The sequence below is a fragment of the Leucoraja erinacea genome, chromosome 14 (assembly GCF_028641065.1).
Source record: "Leucoraja erinacea ecotype New England chromosome 14, Leri_hhj_1, whole genome shotgun sequence".
Taxonomy (NCBI): Eukaryota; Metazoa; Chordata; class Chondrichthyes; order Rajiformes; family Rajidae; genus Leucoraja; species Leucoraja erinaceus.
The window spans coordinates 25150694-25167098 of NC_073390.1; the positions used below are offsets into that span (position 1 = coordinate 25150694).

Here is a 16405-nt window from a genome sequence, read left to right on the forward strand (position 1 = left end):
CCAGTCACCTGGCTCCTTTCCCCTCCTCCGTAAGCTCATCTCCCATCCCTGAGTCCTCCATTTCCCTTGTATCCCCACCTTTTGCCCTCCCCGTCCCCTTCCACCCATTTCCCTCCCTCACATGTTTACATTTCGCTCCCCTTCTCTCCTCAGCTGACACCCTTTTGTCTTCTCTTCACCTCCAGCCTTTGTCACTTATTCCACCCATCTGCCAATCACCCCTCCCATCTCAGCTGTATCCACCTATCACTTATGTAGGAAGGAACTGGAGATGCTGGTTTAAACCGAAGATAGACACAAAATGCTGGAGTAATCAGTCTGAAGAAGAATCTCGACTCGAAACATCGCCCATTCCTTCTCTCCAGAGATGCTGCCTGTCCCGTTGAGTTACTCCAGCATTTTGTGTCTATCTACCTATCACTTGCCTGGCGTTGCCCCATCTCCACCTCTCCAGCTTCTCCATCAATCTGAAGAAGGGTCCTTGACTCCTTACCCAAAATGTCACCCATTAATGTTCTCAAGAGAGGTTATCCAGCATCTACAGTGGTTTGTGTGCATCTCAAAGAGATGCTGATTGATCTGCTGTTTCACTCCCGAATGTTGTGTTTTGCAAGTTTCCAGCGTCTGCAGTTCCTAGTGTCTCCAGCGGTCAGTTTGTGGCTGCATATCTGGAAGTGATTGCAAGGGCTGGGACTATCCGTGCATTGGAGCTCTCTTGTTTTGGGCTGCTGCTAAGTGTGGGATGCGGTTGCATTCAGTGTGGAGAGACACACACACAGAGGCTGACAGACAGCGGGAGAGAGACGGTGAAAGAAAGATACACGCATTGAGAGAGTAGGAAGGAGGGAGACACTGTGTGTGAGAGAGACAGGCGGACAGAGACGGACACGGAGGGGGAGAAAGAGAGGGAGAGACGGTGAGAGAAAGAAAGAGAAAGAGAGAGACTGAGAGAGAAAGAGAGAGAGTGAGGGAGAAAGAGAGAGAGACTGAGGGAGAAAGAGAGAGTGAGGGAGAAAGAGAGAGAGGAGAGTTAGAGAGAGGAAGTGTGGGAGAGGAAGAGAGAGTGTGAGAGTGAGAAAGAGTGAGTCAGAGAGGGTGAGTGGGATTGAGCGAGGGTGGCGAGGAGTGAGTGGGACGGGGGGAGAGTGAAAGGGACTGAGTGAGGCAGAGGGAGATGGTGTCCATGGTGTCGGCTCTCTGGGCGCTGTGTTGCGGGCTGGTGGCGGCCTGGGGGCATCTGACGCCCTTCGACGAGCTGTACGAGGACGGGGTGAGGGCTTACTATGACAGCGACTGGCCGGCGGTGGTGCGGGCCATGGAGGGGGCGGCGCACAGCTACCGGGAGCGGCGGCGGCTGCAGGTGGGCTGCAGGCTGGCTTGCGCCGCCCGGCACGGTGTGGAGACGGCCGGGCCGCGGGTGGTGGGCTCCGTGCTGCGCCGGGCCCGCTGCATCGATGTGTGCGGCCAGCGAGGCCTGGGCCCCGCGTCGCTGCACCGGGCCAACCGCGACCTGGAGCTCGAGTTCGAGCGGCGCGGCCCCTACAACTACCTGCAGCTGGCCTACTACAAGGTGAGGGGTCACCGGGGCACCGGGTACCGGGTCAGTGGGCGGAGGGTCACCGGGTCAGTGGGCGGAGGGTCACCGGGTCAGTGGGCGGAGGGTCACCGGGTCAGTGGGCGGAGGGTCACCGGGTCAGTGGGCGGAGGGTCACCGGGCACCGGGTCAGCGGGCGGAGGGTCACCGGGTCAGTGGGCGGAGGGTCAGCAGGCGGCAAGACCTCATCTACCTGGGACAGCGATCACCGGGTACCAGGGGAACCGGTTACCGGGGGATGCGGGCGACAGGTCACTGAGATACCGGTTACCGGGCACCCGCCCCCGCTCCGTTTATCATTGTGTCTCCGGGCGTGTAGGTGGACGGGGTGATGACGGGACTGTCCCGGGAGCGGGGCTTAGGGTCAGTGAGACGGGGTGGTACATGTACCCCATGACCCGAGGGAGGCAGAGCGCCCCGGGTGGGGGGTGTTGGGCAAGAGGGGTTGTGTTGTGCTGGAGATGTTGGCATACAGGGAGGTGTGGAGTTGCCACCAATATTGCTGCTGGAGTCGATGGGTGCAGTGGGTGGCGGCCATTTGGCCCATTGAGTCTAGCCCCGTCTCCGAACGAGCACCCTCCTAGGTCCCCTTTTATCTTGTGTAGGAAGGAACTGCAGATGCTGGTTTATACCGAAAATAGAACCAAAATGCTTGAGTAACTGAGTGGATCAGGCAGCATCTCTGACGAAGGGTCCCGACCCGAAACGATACGTCACCCATTCATTTTCTCCAGAGATGCTGCCTGACTGAGTTACTCCAGCATTTTGTGTTTATCTCCCCTATTGCCTTGCTCTTCCACCCGGACTTTTACAAGGTTTCCCCTTCAGTGCTCGGCCCAGCCCTCTTTGTGAAGGGTCTCCTGAAGCGCTGTCTCTCCACTCTCTGCCTTTGCCTCTGGTGTGATCACCCGAAGTCAATGTTGTACGTCTCTTGCAACAACTTCTCGTTGTTTGTTCCACCACAGGATTGTGAACATGCTCTCGGTCTCGTACTCCCCTCCCCTGCAACGTAAATAGCCCGAGTCTACACATGACTGAGACCTTTCATTGCTCACCCATTCTGGCTTTGCTACGAACTCTTGACATCCTTCCTGGTGTGAGACCAGGGCTGACCCTGGAATCTATCTGGGGTTTGCCAGTGTTTGACATGGCAGCTCTGTGTGTTTTTTGTCCCTGATTCCTCTATAAATAGGAGCAGGAAGGTTGTGTTGTCAGCAGCGTTCTCCATTAGTCCGACCCCTTGACCTCGTGCCCTCAGACCCCGGGCCCCTTTCACACGGCTCCGTGTGTGAGTGTGGGAAGCCTCCACTCTCCCTCCACCCCACCCCCCACTTCTCGTTCACCGGCCCGCCAGCCCACCGCTCCCGTGAGTTTCCGACCCCCCTCCCATGTGTTACGGGTGAGGTTGGTGCTTCCTGCAGACACTGAACCATCTGTGTCGGTCACTGAAGAACATCCGCTGGGCTGGCCGATAACTCCCCGGGGGGGACATCGCTGTGTATAAATGAGCTGTCGTGTTTACTGCAGACACTACCCATAAAGCAAACAACTGGCTGTGAACCTTCTCATGCCCAGATAGTAAATGGTGCCTCGTAAATGCAAACTGTGTCTTTAAAGCGCCTTGTATAAAGTCTGAACAAAGGTCTCGACCCTAAACGTCACATATTCCTTCGCTCCAGAGATGCTACCTCACCAGCTGAGTTTCTCCAGCATTTGTATCTACCTTGTATAAAGCGGGTGTTAGCTACCTCGGTGGCCTGTGTCATGTCCTGGCGTTCCCTCTTCCTCAGTCCGTGCACCATGGCAACATTGGCTGGCATGTGTGCGATTTGTTTAAAGCCCCTGTTACAGGAGCTGTCTCTGATGGAAGCAGTTCCACAGACGAGGCCGTCCCATAAATGCCACAAACATAGACATTCAGAAACCTTTCCCCAGGATGGAAATTTCAAGTACTGGAGCACATAGCTTTAAAGTGAGCGGGGAACAGTTTTCAGGAGATGTGCAGGGCAAAGTGTTTTACACAAAAGGACCGGTGGGAGCCTGGTGCGCGCTGCCGGGTGGTGGTGGAGGAAGATACGATAGTGGTGTTTAAGAGATGTGGATAGGCACGTGGGTATACAGGGAATGGAGGGATAGGGATCAGTTAGTTTAGCCTGGCATCATGTTGGTTACAGAAATTAAGGGCCGAAGGGCTGTGTTCTATGTTCCAATGCACACTGAATATACTCGAGGTCACTTCTATTTCGGTGGGGGTGAGTCCGGGACAGGTTGACAAAGGTGAGCGAAGCCAAAGCGCCGTGTTCTACATTTCCTACAGTGGACATCATATCTTTGGTTTTAGTCATTGTTTTATTGTCAACTGTACAGAGATACAGTGGAAGCTTGCCATGCGTGCTATCCAGTCAAATCAAACCATACACGAGTACAATAGTTGTGTACAATAGTACAACACAATTCTATCTCTGGAAGAGCCCGCAGAGTCACCACGGTCGGGTGCATCATGTAACTACCATGTTTCTGAAGCGTCCATCCTTGCCCGGGAAGTGCAGACTCGTAGGTTAATTGGCTTCGGTAAAGTTGGCTTGCCCACTTACTTATTTCCTCACGTCAAGGCCCGGTGTCCTGGCGGCACAGGATGGATGAAGTAGCTGTAGAGGTCGGCTATTTCCACTGTCGCTCCGCGCATTTGTCGCAGGCTGTGCTCGCTCACCCGGCTGCTGTAGGGCCTTCCGCGGCCGCCTTCTGCTCTCCCCCTATGCCGGCCACTGCTCCCTGGCCTTGCACCCTTTTCCCGTCTCTGCCCCTCTGCCCCCATTGCTACCACAACTGCCCACGACATGCTCAAAGTCAGTTATTTGCATTGATTAAGGCGGTGGTCTTACCCGGCCGTGAGGACGTGTCGAGCACACAAAGTGCCAGGGACAACCTGCACCTGATCTTTGTCCATTCTAAGATCCCGGTGTCCCTGCGTCTCTGCTGAGGTGTTGTTCCCCCGCCGGAGTCTCCCCCCGTACATCGGCCCCCCCCATCTCTCGTTACCCCCCCCCCGTCCCTCTGCCCCCCCCCCCCGTCATCTTCTGGCCCCCCCCCCACGTCCTTCTCCCCCCCCCCCCCCCGTCAATCGGCCTTCCCCCATCTCTCGCCCCCCCCCCGGTCCCCCCCCCCCCGTCCCTCTGCCCCCCCCCCCCCCCCCTCTGGTCCCCCCCCCCCCCCCCCCTCTGCCCCCCCCCCCCCCCCCACCCCCCCCCCCCCCCCCCCCCCCCCCCCCCCCCCCCCCCCCCCCCCCCCCCCCCCTGCCCCCCCCCCCCCTCCCCCCCCCCCTCCCTCTCCCCCCCCCCCCGTCCCTCTGCCCCCCCCCCCCCCTCTGCCCCCCCCGTCCATCGGCCTTCCCCATCTCTCGCCCCCCCCCCGTCCCCTCCCCCCCCCCGTCCCTCTGCCCCCCCCCGACCTTCTGCCCCCCCGTCCTTCTGCCCCCCCGTCCCTCTGCCCCCCCCCCCCCCCCCCCCCTGCCCCCCCCGTCCCTGCCCCCCCCGTCCTTCTGCCCCCCCGTCCCTCTGCCCCCCCCCCGACCTTCTGCCCCCCCCGTCCTTCTGCCCCCCCCCGTCCCTCTGCCCCCCCCGTCCCTCTGCCCCCCCCGTCCCTCTGCCCCCCCCGACCTTCTGCCCCCCCCCCTCGTCCCTCTGCCCCCCCCCCCCTCCCTCTGCCCCCCCCCCGTCCCTCTGCCCCCCCCCCCCTCTGCCCCCCCCGTCCCTCCCCCCCCGTCCCTCTGCCCCCCCCCGTCCCTCTGCCCCCCCCCCCCCCCTCTGTCCCCCCCCCCCCGTCCCTCTGCCCCCCCCCCGTCCATCGGCCTTCCCCCATCTCTCGCCCCCCCGTCCCTCTGCCCCCCCCCCGTCCCTCTGCCCCCCCCGACCTTCTGCCCCCCCCCGTCCCTCTGCCCCCCCCGTCCCTCTGCCCCCCCGTCCCTCTGCCCCCCCCGTCCCTCTGCCCCCCCCCGACCTTCTGCCCCCCCCCCCCGTCCCTCTGCCCCCCCCCCCCCGACCTTCTGCCCCCCCCGTCCCTCTGCCCCCCCCCGTCCCTCTGCCCCCCCCCCGTCCATCGCTCCCCCCCCCCCGTCCATCGGCCTCCCCCATCTCCGCCCCCCCCCCCCCATCTCCGCCCCCCCCATCCCGCCCCCCCCCCCCCCCCCCCCCCCGTCCACGCCACCCCCTTCCGATGACGGATTGCGTTGTGTTTGTGCGGTTGTGAGCAGCTGCACGTAACTTTCCAGATGTTGCTCATCTCCTCTGGCTTCCCCACTTCCCCGCTGAGTATCCAGCTTTGTAAACTCATTAATCCTCCCGGTGGGATCGGGAGGGAAGGTCTGGCTTTTCTTTCTCTCCATTTAAACGTTGCCCTCGTTGCAGGGAACCAGCGGTGCCGGTGGGTATGTTTGCCTGTCCCCGCTCCCTGATCCTCACCCACCCGTCCCGGCAGGCCCTTCCACCCACCGACTCCGCGCCCACCAACGGCCACACTCGTTCGCACGACACGCTAATGACAATTTACAAATTTACCGAAGCCAATTAACCAGCAAGTCAGGGAGGAAACCGGAGCACCCAGAGAAATCCCACGCGGTCACAGGGAGATAGCAACTCTACCCCAGTGTTCGATGTGAGCGGGTGTCCAGAGGTGTGGACCAGGAAATTATGACAATGAAGGGGGGCTTGTGTCCCAAGTGTCTGTCCCTCCTCCCCGCTTCCTGCCCCCTTGTAACCCACACCCTCCCTCACGTCCCCTTGTTTCATGTTCCCGGGGTTCAGCAACGTTAAACGGTGTCTTCCTCTCCACGTATTTGCCGGAGCAGGAGGGACCTGGGGTCGCTGTGGAGGGACCAGAGTCTCCAGGGGTGACACAAGGAAGGACACAAAGTCGTTCATTTCCATCTAGTTTTGAACAGAGTTGTATCTTGGCTGGTTGCCTCGCACCAGAAGCATCTGCATTCCTCTGAAATTGTGCAACGCGTTTAGAATTCTGTAATCGATCATCATCCACAACTTGGAGCAAACTATTTGGCATTCCACGATCTGGGAAGAGCTGCTTCCAATCCCCAGATCTGCTGCTCCCTGTGAGGTCACATCTTCTCTCCCAGCCGTTGCCAAGAAACCGGATTTGAAGTTTTCCCCTTAGCTTCCGAGTGTAAATCTCTCGCTGGGTAACAGTTGGGAAACAGCTTTCGTGGAAAAACACACGCTGGCGTTTCCCGGAAGTTCAGGCCGTCGGTTCAGCTCCACGCAGGTTGCTATGGTTACCTCTCTCCCTCTGCATTTCTCATTCAGCTACCCAAGAAAAACCGTTCACTTGTCTTCAGTTCCCTGACTGATTTAACAGTGCAGCCCAGGCACAGGCCCTTTGGCCCACCATGTCAAGTTATCCTGGCTTGTGCCTACAAGTGGTGTATACCTGTCTATCCATGGTTACTCCTGTCTACTCAAAAGACTATTAAATACCACTATTGTATCTGCGTCCACCACAACCTCCAGCAGTGTGTTCCAGGCACTCACCACCCTCTGTGTACAGTGTACAATACACATAGAGCTCGAACCACGGCCCAGGGCCCGGAGCGCGGCTGGACACATACACGGACACACACACGGACTGGGTCCGGAGCCGCACTCTTCCCTCCCTCTCCGCTCCAGACCAGAGTATTGCGTTGCGGGAACGAGGCCCAACGGGTCCCACATGGGGTAGGGAGGGGAGGGGGGTTACTGACAATGTTAACACAAACAGGACTCACGGTCCAATGAGAGATTTGTAACATTGTTGTAAGGAGAGGGAGGGAGTTGGGGGGGGGGGGGGGGGGGGGGGGGGGAGGAGGGGTGGTGGGGGAAGATGGGGCGTGAAGAGGAGGGGGAAGGAGCGCTGGGGGATGAGGGGAAATGAGCTGTGCCTGCGCAGTTGGGGGCTATGGGTGAGTGGTGGAATATTTCGTTGGGGGAACGGGTTGCATTGGGGAATGGGTGAGTGATGGAATATTGCGTTGGGGGAACGGGGGCCAACGGTTCCCACTTGGTCTAGTATCCATTAAACTTTACCCCGAAGATACAGTGGCTTGCAAAAGGGTTCATACCCCTTTTCCACATTTTGTCACGTTACAACCACAGACGTAAATGTATTTTATTGACCAACACAAAGTGGTGCATAATTGTGAAGTGGAAGGAAAATGATACATGGTTTTCAATTTTTTTTACAAATAAAAAACTGAAAAGTGTGGCGTGCAAAGTATTCAGCCCCCCTGAGTCAATACTTTGTAGAACCACCTTTCGCTGCAATTACAGCTGCAAGTCTTTTGGGGTATGTCTCTATCAGCTTTGCACATCTAGAGACTGAAATATTTGCCCATTCTTCTTTGCAAAATAGCTCAAGCTCAGTCAGATTGGATGGAGAGCATCTGTGAACAGCAATTTTCAAGTCTTGTCAGAGATTCTCAATTGGATTTAGGTCTGGACTTTGACTGGGCCATTCTAACACATCAATATGCTTTGATCTAAACCATTCCATTGTAGCTCTGGCTGTATGTTTAGGGTCGTTGTCCTGCTGGAAGGTGAACCTCCGCCCCAGTCTCAAGTCTTTTGCAGACTCTAACAGGTTTTCTTCCAAGATTGCCCTGTATTTGGCTCCATCCATCTTCCCATCAACTCTGACCAGCTTCCCTGTACCTGCTGAAGAAAAGCATCCCCACAGCATGATGCTGCCACCACCATGTTTCACAGTGGGGGTGGTGTGTTCAGGGCGATGTGCAGTGTTAGTTTTCCGCCACACATAGCGTTTTGCATTTAGGCCAAAAACTTTAATTTTGGTCTCATCTGACCAGAGCACCTTCCTCCACATGTTTGCTGTGTCCCCCACATGGCTTGTGGCAAACTGCAAAATGGGACTTCTTATGGCTTTTTTTCAACAATGGCTTTCTTCTTGCCACTCTTCCATAAAGGCCCGATTTGTGGAGTGCACGACTAATAGTTGTCCTGTGGACAGATTCTCCCACCTGAGCTGTGGATCTCTGCAGCTCCTCCAGAGTTACCTTGGCTGCTTCTCTGATCAATGCTCTCCTTGCCCGGCCTGTCAGTTTAGGTGGACGGCCATTTCTTGGTAGGTTTGCAGTTGTGCCATACTCTTTCCATTTTCAGATGATGGATTGAACAGTGCTCCGTGAGATGTTCAAACCTTGGGATATTTTTTTATAACCTAACCCTGCTTTAAACTTCTCCACAACTTTATCCCTGACCTGTCTGGTGTGTTCCTTGGGCTTCATGATGCTGTTTGTTCACTAATGTTCTCTAACAAACCTCCGAGGCCTTCACGGAACAGCTGTATATATACTGAGGTTAGATTACACACAAGTGGACTCTATTTGCTAATTAGGTGACTTCTGAAGGCAATTGGTTGCACTGAATTTTATTTAGGGGTATCAGAGTAAAGGGGGCTGAATACTTTTGCATGCCACACTTTTCAGTTTTTTATTTGTAAAAAAATTTGAAAACCATGTATCATTTTCCTTCCACTTCACAATTATGCGCCACTTTGTGTTGGTCTATCACATAAAATCCCAATAAAATACATTTATGTTTGTGGTTGTAACGTGACAAAATGTGGAAAAGTTCAAGGGGTATGAATACTTTTGCAAGCCACTGTAAGAATATAATGCTGGAGTAACTCAGCGAGGCGGGCAGCATCTCTGGAGAGGAGGAATTGTGATATTTCGGGTTGAGATCCTTCTTCAGACTTTACTTTGCATGAGAGGGGTAAAGTTGAATGGAAATGTCAAATCCAAGAAGGCAGAGAAAGCTATGTTCTCTGGTGTTTGACATTTCCACCCTGGGGAGTAAACTTCTGACTATCTACCCTAAGTGTGCCTCTCATAATTCTAAATACTTCCACCAGCTCCCTCTCAGCCTCCAATACTATAAATATGTAGAGAAAACATCCCAAGTCTATCCAAACGTTCCTTCTAACTAACGCACCGCAATGCAGGCAGTATTCTGGTAAACCTTCCTCGCCCTCTCTGACACTAACCTTACTGAGAGCTCCTTTCTGCCTTCTGACGGTATTTGCTAAATTCTTTGCTGAAAATCCAAATATTTGTAAAGGATGAAGCTGTTTGTGTCACATTTCTATAAATAGCTTGTGAACATGTTTATAGTACAAGTCCGAGTATTTTGGGGGAAGGTTATGAGACTTCAGCTGTCTGCTAACGTGGAGTAATTGCTAGCTCGGGAGTTGTGGCAAACTGCCTTTCCGCTGTTGACAGGGACAAGCACGAGAAGTGGGAGGGTCAAAGGGAGGGAGACGTGGCATATATCAAAGGAACAAAGTGCTGGAATAACCCAGCGGGTCAGGCAGCATCTGTGGAGGGAATGGGTAGACGACGTTTCCGGCCCGGACCCTTCTCCAGTCTGAAACATTGGCTGTCCATGGATCCTGAATTTGCAGGGATGTTGCGGGGTGGGACTGGCTAGATTAGTTGATGTGGAGCCAGTATAACACTGATGGGCTGAATGGCCTGTCCCTGGATTACTTGCTGATGCTATTGGCCTGTCTTACCCATTTCCCTGTGATTTGAGATCAAGGTTGGTTAGTTTGTTGGTTGGTTATTCCTAACCTTATCCACTTCTCCGTCCCACGCCCGTAGTTTGTGTGCTATCCAGTCAAAGGATAGACTATACATGAATATGATGAAGCCGCCCACAGTGCACAGATACATTACAAACGGTACGACATTTAGTGCACAGATATCACATTGCAGTCCAATAAAGTCTGATTAAAGATAGTTAAAAGGTCTCCAACGAGACAGATAGGAGGTCAGGACCATTCTCTACCATTGCATCTAATATGGAAGTATCTAAACATCTAAACGCAGCGTGAAGTTTAATAGTCGAGGTGTTGAGAATGTTGACCCCGCACGATCTCAGGAGCTCTGGCGTAGGAGGCAGCTGCCGGCCTTTGGTGGCTACCCAGTCCATCATTGACTGACGCCTCTCCTGTGCGGAGCCTGGAACCAGTTAGTCATTGGGGTTTGCACGCCTAATGAGTTAGTTCACCCCTCCTCCCTATCTCCAACAGTGGTACATTATCCACACATCCTGCCCAAACACTTGCAGCGTGTTTCCTACGCCTCGCCCAGTCTGAGCAAAACCACAGCCCAGTGTTACTGGCACGGTGTCAGCCACAGAGACAGAGACAGAACCAGCCCCGTCCCACCACGTGACCCTGTCCTCGCCTCCTTCCCGTGCTCCTCGCTCCCACTCTCACAGACTCGCTACATGTGGCACAGCTCAATCACTGGGCACCTCTCACTCCCCAACCCATTTCCCACCATCACTATCTATACCTGGGCACTTCAAGTACTTGTCTGGAAACATCCTGGTCACTGTCACTGTCTCTCCCCCTACTCTCCCCCTGCACTGAGCCCCAGGGAATAGTCAGTCTCCCCGTCCCCCCCCCCCCCCACCCAATCTCCCCTTGCCCTGTATCCATGTCCTCTAGTTTTACCTACTTCTGATATGTTTTATATAAAAACAAGGTGAGAGGGGAAGGATTTAATAGGAATCTGAGGGGCATTTTATTTTGCACGGAGTATTAGGAATATGGAATGAGCTGCCAGAGGAAATCGTTGAGGCAGGTGCTATTGCAACTAAAATAAAATATTTGGACAGGTACATGGATAGGGAAGGTTTAGAGGGATGTGGGTCAAACACAAGCAGATGGGATGTGTAGATGGGGCATCTTGGTCGGCATGGGCAAGTTGTCCTCCCCGCCCCTGCCTCTGCCTCCTGAGGTAGATACTGGGTCCCACATGGATCCCCTCCCGTGTTCCCTCCCGTGTTCCCTCCCCCCCCCCCCCCGTGTCCCCCCACACGGAGCCCCCCAGTCCCAGATACGGAGCCCCTCCCACTCTCCCCCTGAGCCCACGGACACTCGAGTGGCCCCGTGTGGGGCTGCTGGCATGGTTGGGAGGGAGATCTCACTAGAGTAAATTCATGAGGCAGGTACGACAGATGCATTTAAAATATGTGCAAACCACACACAGACACTCCTGCAGCGTGCCCCCACCCCCTCCCGCAGTACCAATGCAGGGATACAGACATCAGCAGAAGCGCATCTCCCCACAACATTGCTGCTGTGACAGCTCTGTTACTGAGGGAAGGCCGTTCGGCCCGTCGTCAGTGCTGGCCCCTCTCCAACCCGACACTCCCTCCTCTCCTGGACATTTGCATTATCTGTACAGCGCTTGCCCCTTCTGCCCACCGTCGTTTGACCCCTGAAGACCTTGCATAACCCCCCCCCCCCCCCCCGCATCATTCCATGAACTCATCTCCAAGCCTTGCTCATAGTAAACAGTTTCTCTCTGTTTATATTAGCAAAACCGCCCCGACTCAACAGCTTCACTCTGCCTTCCATTAATCTTCTCAACTTAAATATTAACAAATCCAGCCTCTCCAATGGCCAAAACACTTCTCCCCTGACCACAGTCGTACGGCACGGAAACAGGCCCTTCGGCCCAACTCATCCATGGCGACCAAGGTGCCCCATCTACACCAGTCCCACCTGCCCACACGTGGCCCATAATATATAGTACCTGCCTCAACTACCTCCGCTGGCAGCTGGTCTATATATCCACAACCCTCTGTGTGGAAAAAGTTGCCCCATAATTTCAATAGACAATGGACAAAAGGTGCAGGAGTAGGCCATTCGGCCCTTCGAGCCAGCACCACCATTCAATGTGATCATGGCTAATCATCCCCAATCAGTACCCCGTTCTCCTCACATCCCCTGACTCCGCTATTTTCAAGAGCCCTATCTAGCTCTCTCTTGAAAGCATCCAGCGAACCTGCCTCCACCGCCCTCTGAGGCAGAGAATTCCAGACTCACAACTCTATGTGAGAAAAAGTGTTTCCTCGTCTCCGTTCTAAATGGCCTACCCCTTATTCTTATTTCCTATTAAACACTTCCCCTCTCATTTCAACCTATGTCCTCTATATCTACGCCTCTCCTGATTTTATATACCTCTATCAGGTTTCCCCTCAACGTCCAGAGCTCCAGTGAAAACAGTCCAAGTCTGTCCCACCTCCACTGATGCCCCTATGGGCGGTCTGAAGGAGGGGGCTCGGATGTAAATCTCCCCACCCCCTGTTGTTAGTGGCGACTCTGCGTCCAGGGTTAGCGTGAGAGGCAGGTCTGGAGCCCAAAGATCCTCTGCTGTACGATCTTTGCTGGAGCCGGTGTCTGTGCGGGGTGGGGATTGCTTTACACGATGATGGAACCGGGACGTGGGGGGACGGACGGACACTGGGACTAGAGTGCGGGGTCTGTAGCCGGGGACTGGGGGTGGGGGTGTGTTGATGCTCTACACGGGGGGGGGGGGGGGGGGGCAGAGGCTCTGAGACTAGGACCAAGGTGAGCGGCGGGGTTTCAGGAGCCGGGATCTGTGAGGGGTGGGATGCTATGCACGGTGGTGAGACGTGGGGGGGGGGGGGGCGGTGCTGACTCTGGGACTGGGCTCGGGCTGCACACTCTGGTATTTCCTGCACTGGGCCGGCGCCCGGGCTGCTGACGGCTTCAGCAGCTGAGTGGCCCCGGGAGAGGCGGTGTGGGTTACACCACTCCCCGGCGCAGTGTAACTGGGCTCCCCCTCTCCCCGCCCCTCCCCCCCCCCCCTTCTGATCCCCACACGACTGGGGCTTCATTTCCCCCCGACTGGGGCTTCATTGGACCCCCCCCCCCCCTCCGACTCACACACAGACAGCACTCCTCCCCCTGACCCGTGCGTGCGGCGGGCAGCAGTCGGTGTGTGGTTGCAGCCCCCCCGCCCCACGAAGAGAACTGTCCGCTGAATCTCTGCTGTACAGGAATTGTGCGAGGATGAGGAATGCTCCCAGCTTCCGATCCTGGCAACGCGCTCCGGCACCACAGTCACACACTGACTGTTGATGGGGTTAGCAGCTGTGGTGGCTCCAGTGACAGAGAGGGGGGGAGCCAGAAAGAGAGACAGAGGGGGCAATACAAAGGAGTAGAGTCAGAGACAGAGAGAGGCGGAGAGGCAGAGACAGAGAGGGAGAGAGAGAGACAGCTAATAACGTTTTTAAATTGAAAAAAAAAAAGAATAGTAAGATAGATAGAAACAATGAGAGAGACACTCACTCATTTCCACACACACACACACATGTCCTTGTGCTGGGCTTGCTCCCAACACCACAGGTTGCCAGACTCCAGATTAACCAGTCAAATCCAATCAAATTGTCTGAATATGAGGTTCCATGGAAACAGATGAGCTTGTATGTAAAACGATGAGCGGCACATATAGATACACAGTCAGTTTTTCATTTCCCACTGTGGAGAAATCAAAGACCAGAGGGCACAGCTTCAAGGTGAGAGGGGTAAAGTTTAAAGGAGATGTGCGGGGCAGGTTTTTTACAGAGGGTGGTGAGTGCTTGGAACATGATGCCAGGAGTGGTGGTGGAGGCAGATATACTAGAGGTGCGTAAGAGGCTTTTGTATAGGCACATGGATATGCTGGGATGGTGGGATATGGATTACCTGCGGGCAGGATTATGTTGGTTTGGAGATCACCTGGATAGGGTGCCGCTCCAGGAGACTGGAGTTTGAAAATGCACTATAACCTGTCGATGCTTGCATGTGGTCTCAGTGGACTATTCCCATGTAGTTTGTACTAATTGGGGATTGGGCTTAGGTATGGCAATATTTTACTTAACTGTATGCATTGGAAGAAATTTCATTGTACGTCTGTACATGTGATAATAAAGAACCATTAGTCGGCAACATGTTTGGCATCGACAGTGTGGGCCGAAGGGCCTGTTCCTCGTGTTGGATTGTTCTATGGTTTTAATCTGTGCTTTTATTCACTGGCCTTTACTGTAAGTGTTATTGACCTGTGTGCCATCACCAGGCCAGCTCTGCACATGTAAACAAACGTGTTGTAGTTACGGCCAGGCCACACTGCTCCCTGATCAGTAACGTGCCCCCTCACACAAGCGTACACGCACACACACACACACACACACACACACACACACACACACACACACACACACACACACACGCACACACGCACACACACACACACACACACACACACACACACACACACACACACACACACACACACACACTCCCCACTAGGATTATCAGCAGCTTCCCACTCACCACTGATCACAAGCCCGGCCATGCTGACTAAAATGCCCTATCTAAGCTAATCCCTTTTGCCCGCATTTAGCCCATATCCCTCGAAACTTTTCGTATCCATGTACCTCTCCAAGCGTCTTAAAAATTGCTATGAAACCTGCCTCAACTACCTCCTCTGGCAGCTCGTTCCATATACCTGCCATCCTTTGTATGAAAAAGATACCCCTCAGGTTCCTATTAAATCTTGCCCCTCTCACTTTCAATGTATGTCCTCTGGTTCTTGGTTCATCTATTCTGGGTAGAAGACTGTACATTTACCCTATCGATCTCATGATTTTATACACGGCTATAACATCACCCTTCAGACTCCTGCACTCCAAGGAATAAAGTCCTAGCCTGTCTAACCTCTCCCTGTAGCTCAGGCCCTCACATCCTGACAACATCCTTGTAAATCTTCTCTGTGCCCATTCCAGTATAACAACATCCTCCCTATAGCAGGGTGACCATGCCTGACCACAATACCCCAGGTGTGGGCTCGTCTCCGCTTTCCCTGCAGAGTGTTCTGAGCTGGCGGAATGTTTATTATTTAGACACGAAGCTCAATTTAACTAAAAGTCGCCACCGCCCTGCAGTGCGTTGAGACATGTCTGCTGTTTTCAGAATCATGTAGGATTCCTCTCGGAGCGTCAAGGAAAGGGCTCTGCTCGGGTTTGAACCTGTTGACTCGGGGCTGGGATGTGAAGCCCATGCGTGAGGAGACGTCCTTGCCTGGACTAACACTGGGCTCTGAAGGAGAGTGGGTCCACCGTAAATTGGCTCAAGTGATTCAGTGGACAAGACGCGTCCTTGACTCGTGTGTGGCCACTCAAGGGTGATGTGTCTCTCAGTGCCCGCCATTTGTGTCTACCCTGTAGGTCTGACCTGAAACGTCATCTGTCCACTCCCTCCACAGTTGCTGAATTCCTCCAGCACTTTGTGTTTGGCTCAAGATTCCAGCATATGCAGTTCCTGCAATCTCCATTTAAGGGGCACTTGGCAAATGGGGCTGGTGTAGATGGGGCATCTATGTCATCATGGATGAGTTGGGCAGATGGGCCTGTGTCGGTACTGTATGGCTCGAGGGGTTACAGTGAGCCCAGTAACACTAGGCAGGAGGAAGTGATGGTCAGTGTGGTTCCACAGAGTCTCGTGTCTCGGTCAGTTGTGGACATGTTGATGGGGATTGTCCCCAAAACCAGCTCTGACTCTATAATGTTATTCTGGACGCCCGGCCATGCCTGGCACAGGCGAGATGCCTCTCTCATCAATGTGGGAGCCCCCTTGCGTGTGATGCAGGTGAGTCTGTACAGCTGCGAGCAGCCACTGTTGGAGCAGTTTCTCCAGCAGATGTTGCCGGTTTGCTCCCAGCCTGCTATGACAGGGTTTTCCACCCATTGAGCAAATGCACTCGGATTGCTAACTGTGCAGCTTTACAAGAACGTTCTTGCTCCCAGGAAATCACGCCAGTGCACTCATGCCGAGTGTGGTGGTTGGAGAGGGAGAGGGAGAGGGATGGGGAGCACAGTGAAGTGTGCATGCAACAGGCTCAGCAAGTGAACCACTGGCATTTGTGTCGCGCCTTCAACTACACAGTAA

The 16405-nt window shown here is 54.6% G+C and overlaps 1 protein-coding gene across 3 annotated transcripts in view; it reads left to right on the forward strand.

Annotated features, from left to right (window-relative positions):
* Positions 1 to 1035: 1035 nt before the first annotated feature.
* p3h2 (prolyl 3-hydroxylase 2) overlaps positions 1036 to 16405 on the forward strand; it is a 42699-nt gene continuing 27329 nt past the window's right edge. For 2 of the 3 annotated variants that reach the window (XM_055645871.1, XM_055645872.1), the window contains exon 1: positions 1036 to 1570. In XM_055645871.1, coding sequence (XP_055501846.1) covers positions 1175 to 1570 — 396 coding nt within the window. In that variant the 5' untranslated portion in view covers positions 1036 to 1174. Of the gene's footprint in view, positions 1571 to 13777; positions 13996 to 16405 lie in introns of those variants that run through there. The other variant, XM_055645873.1, reaches the window with a different exon arrangement.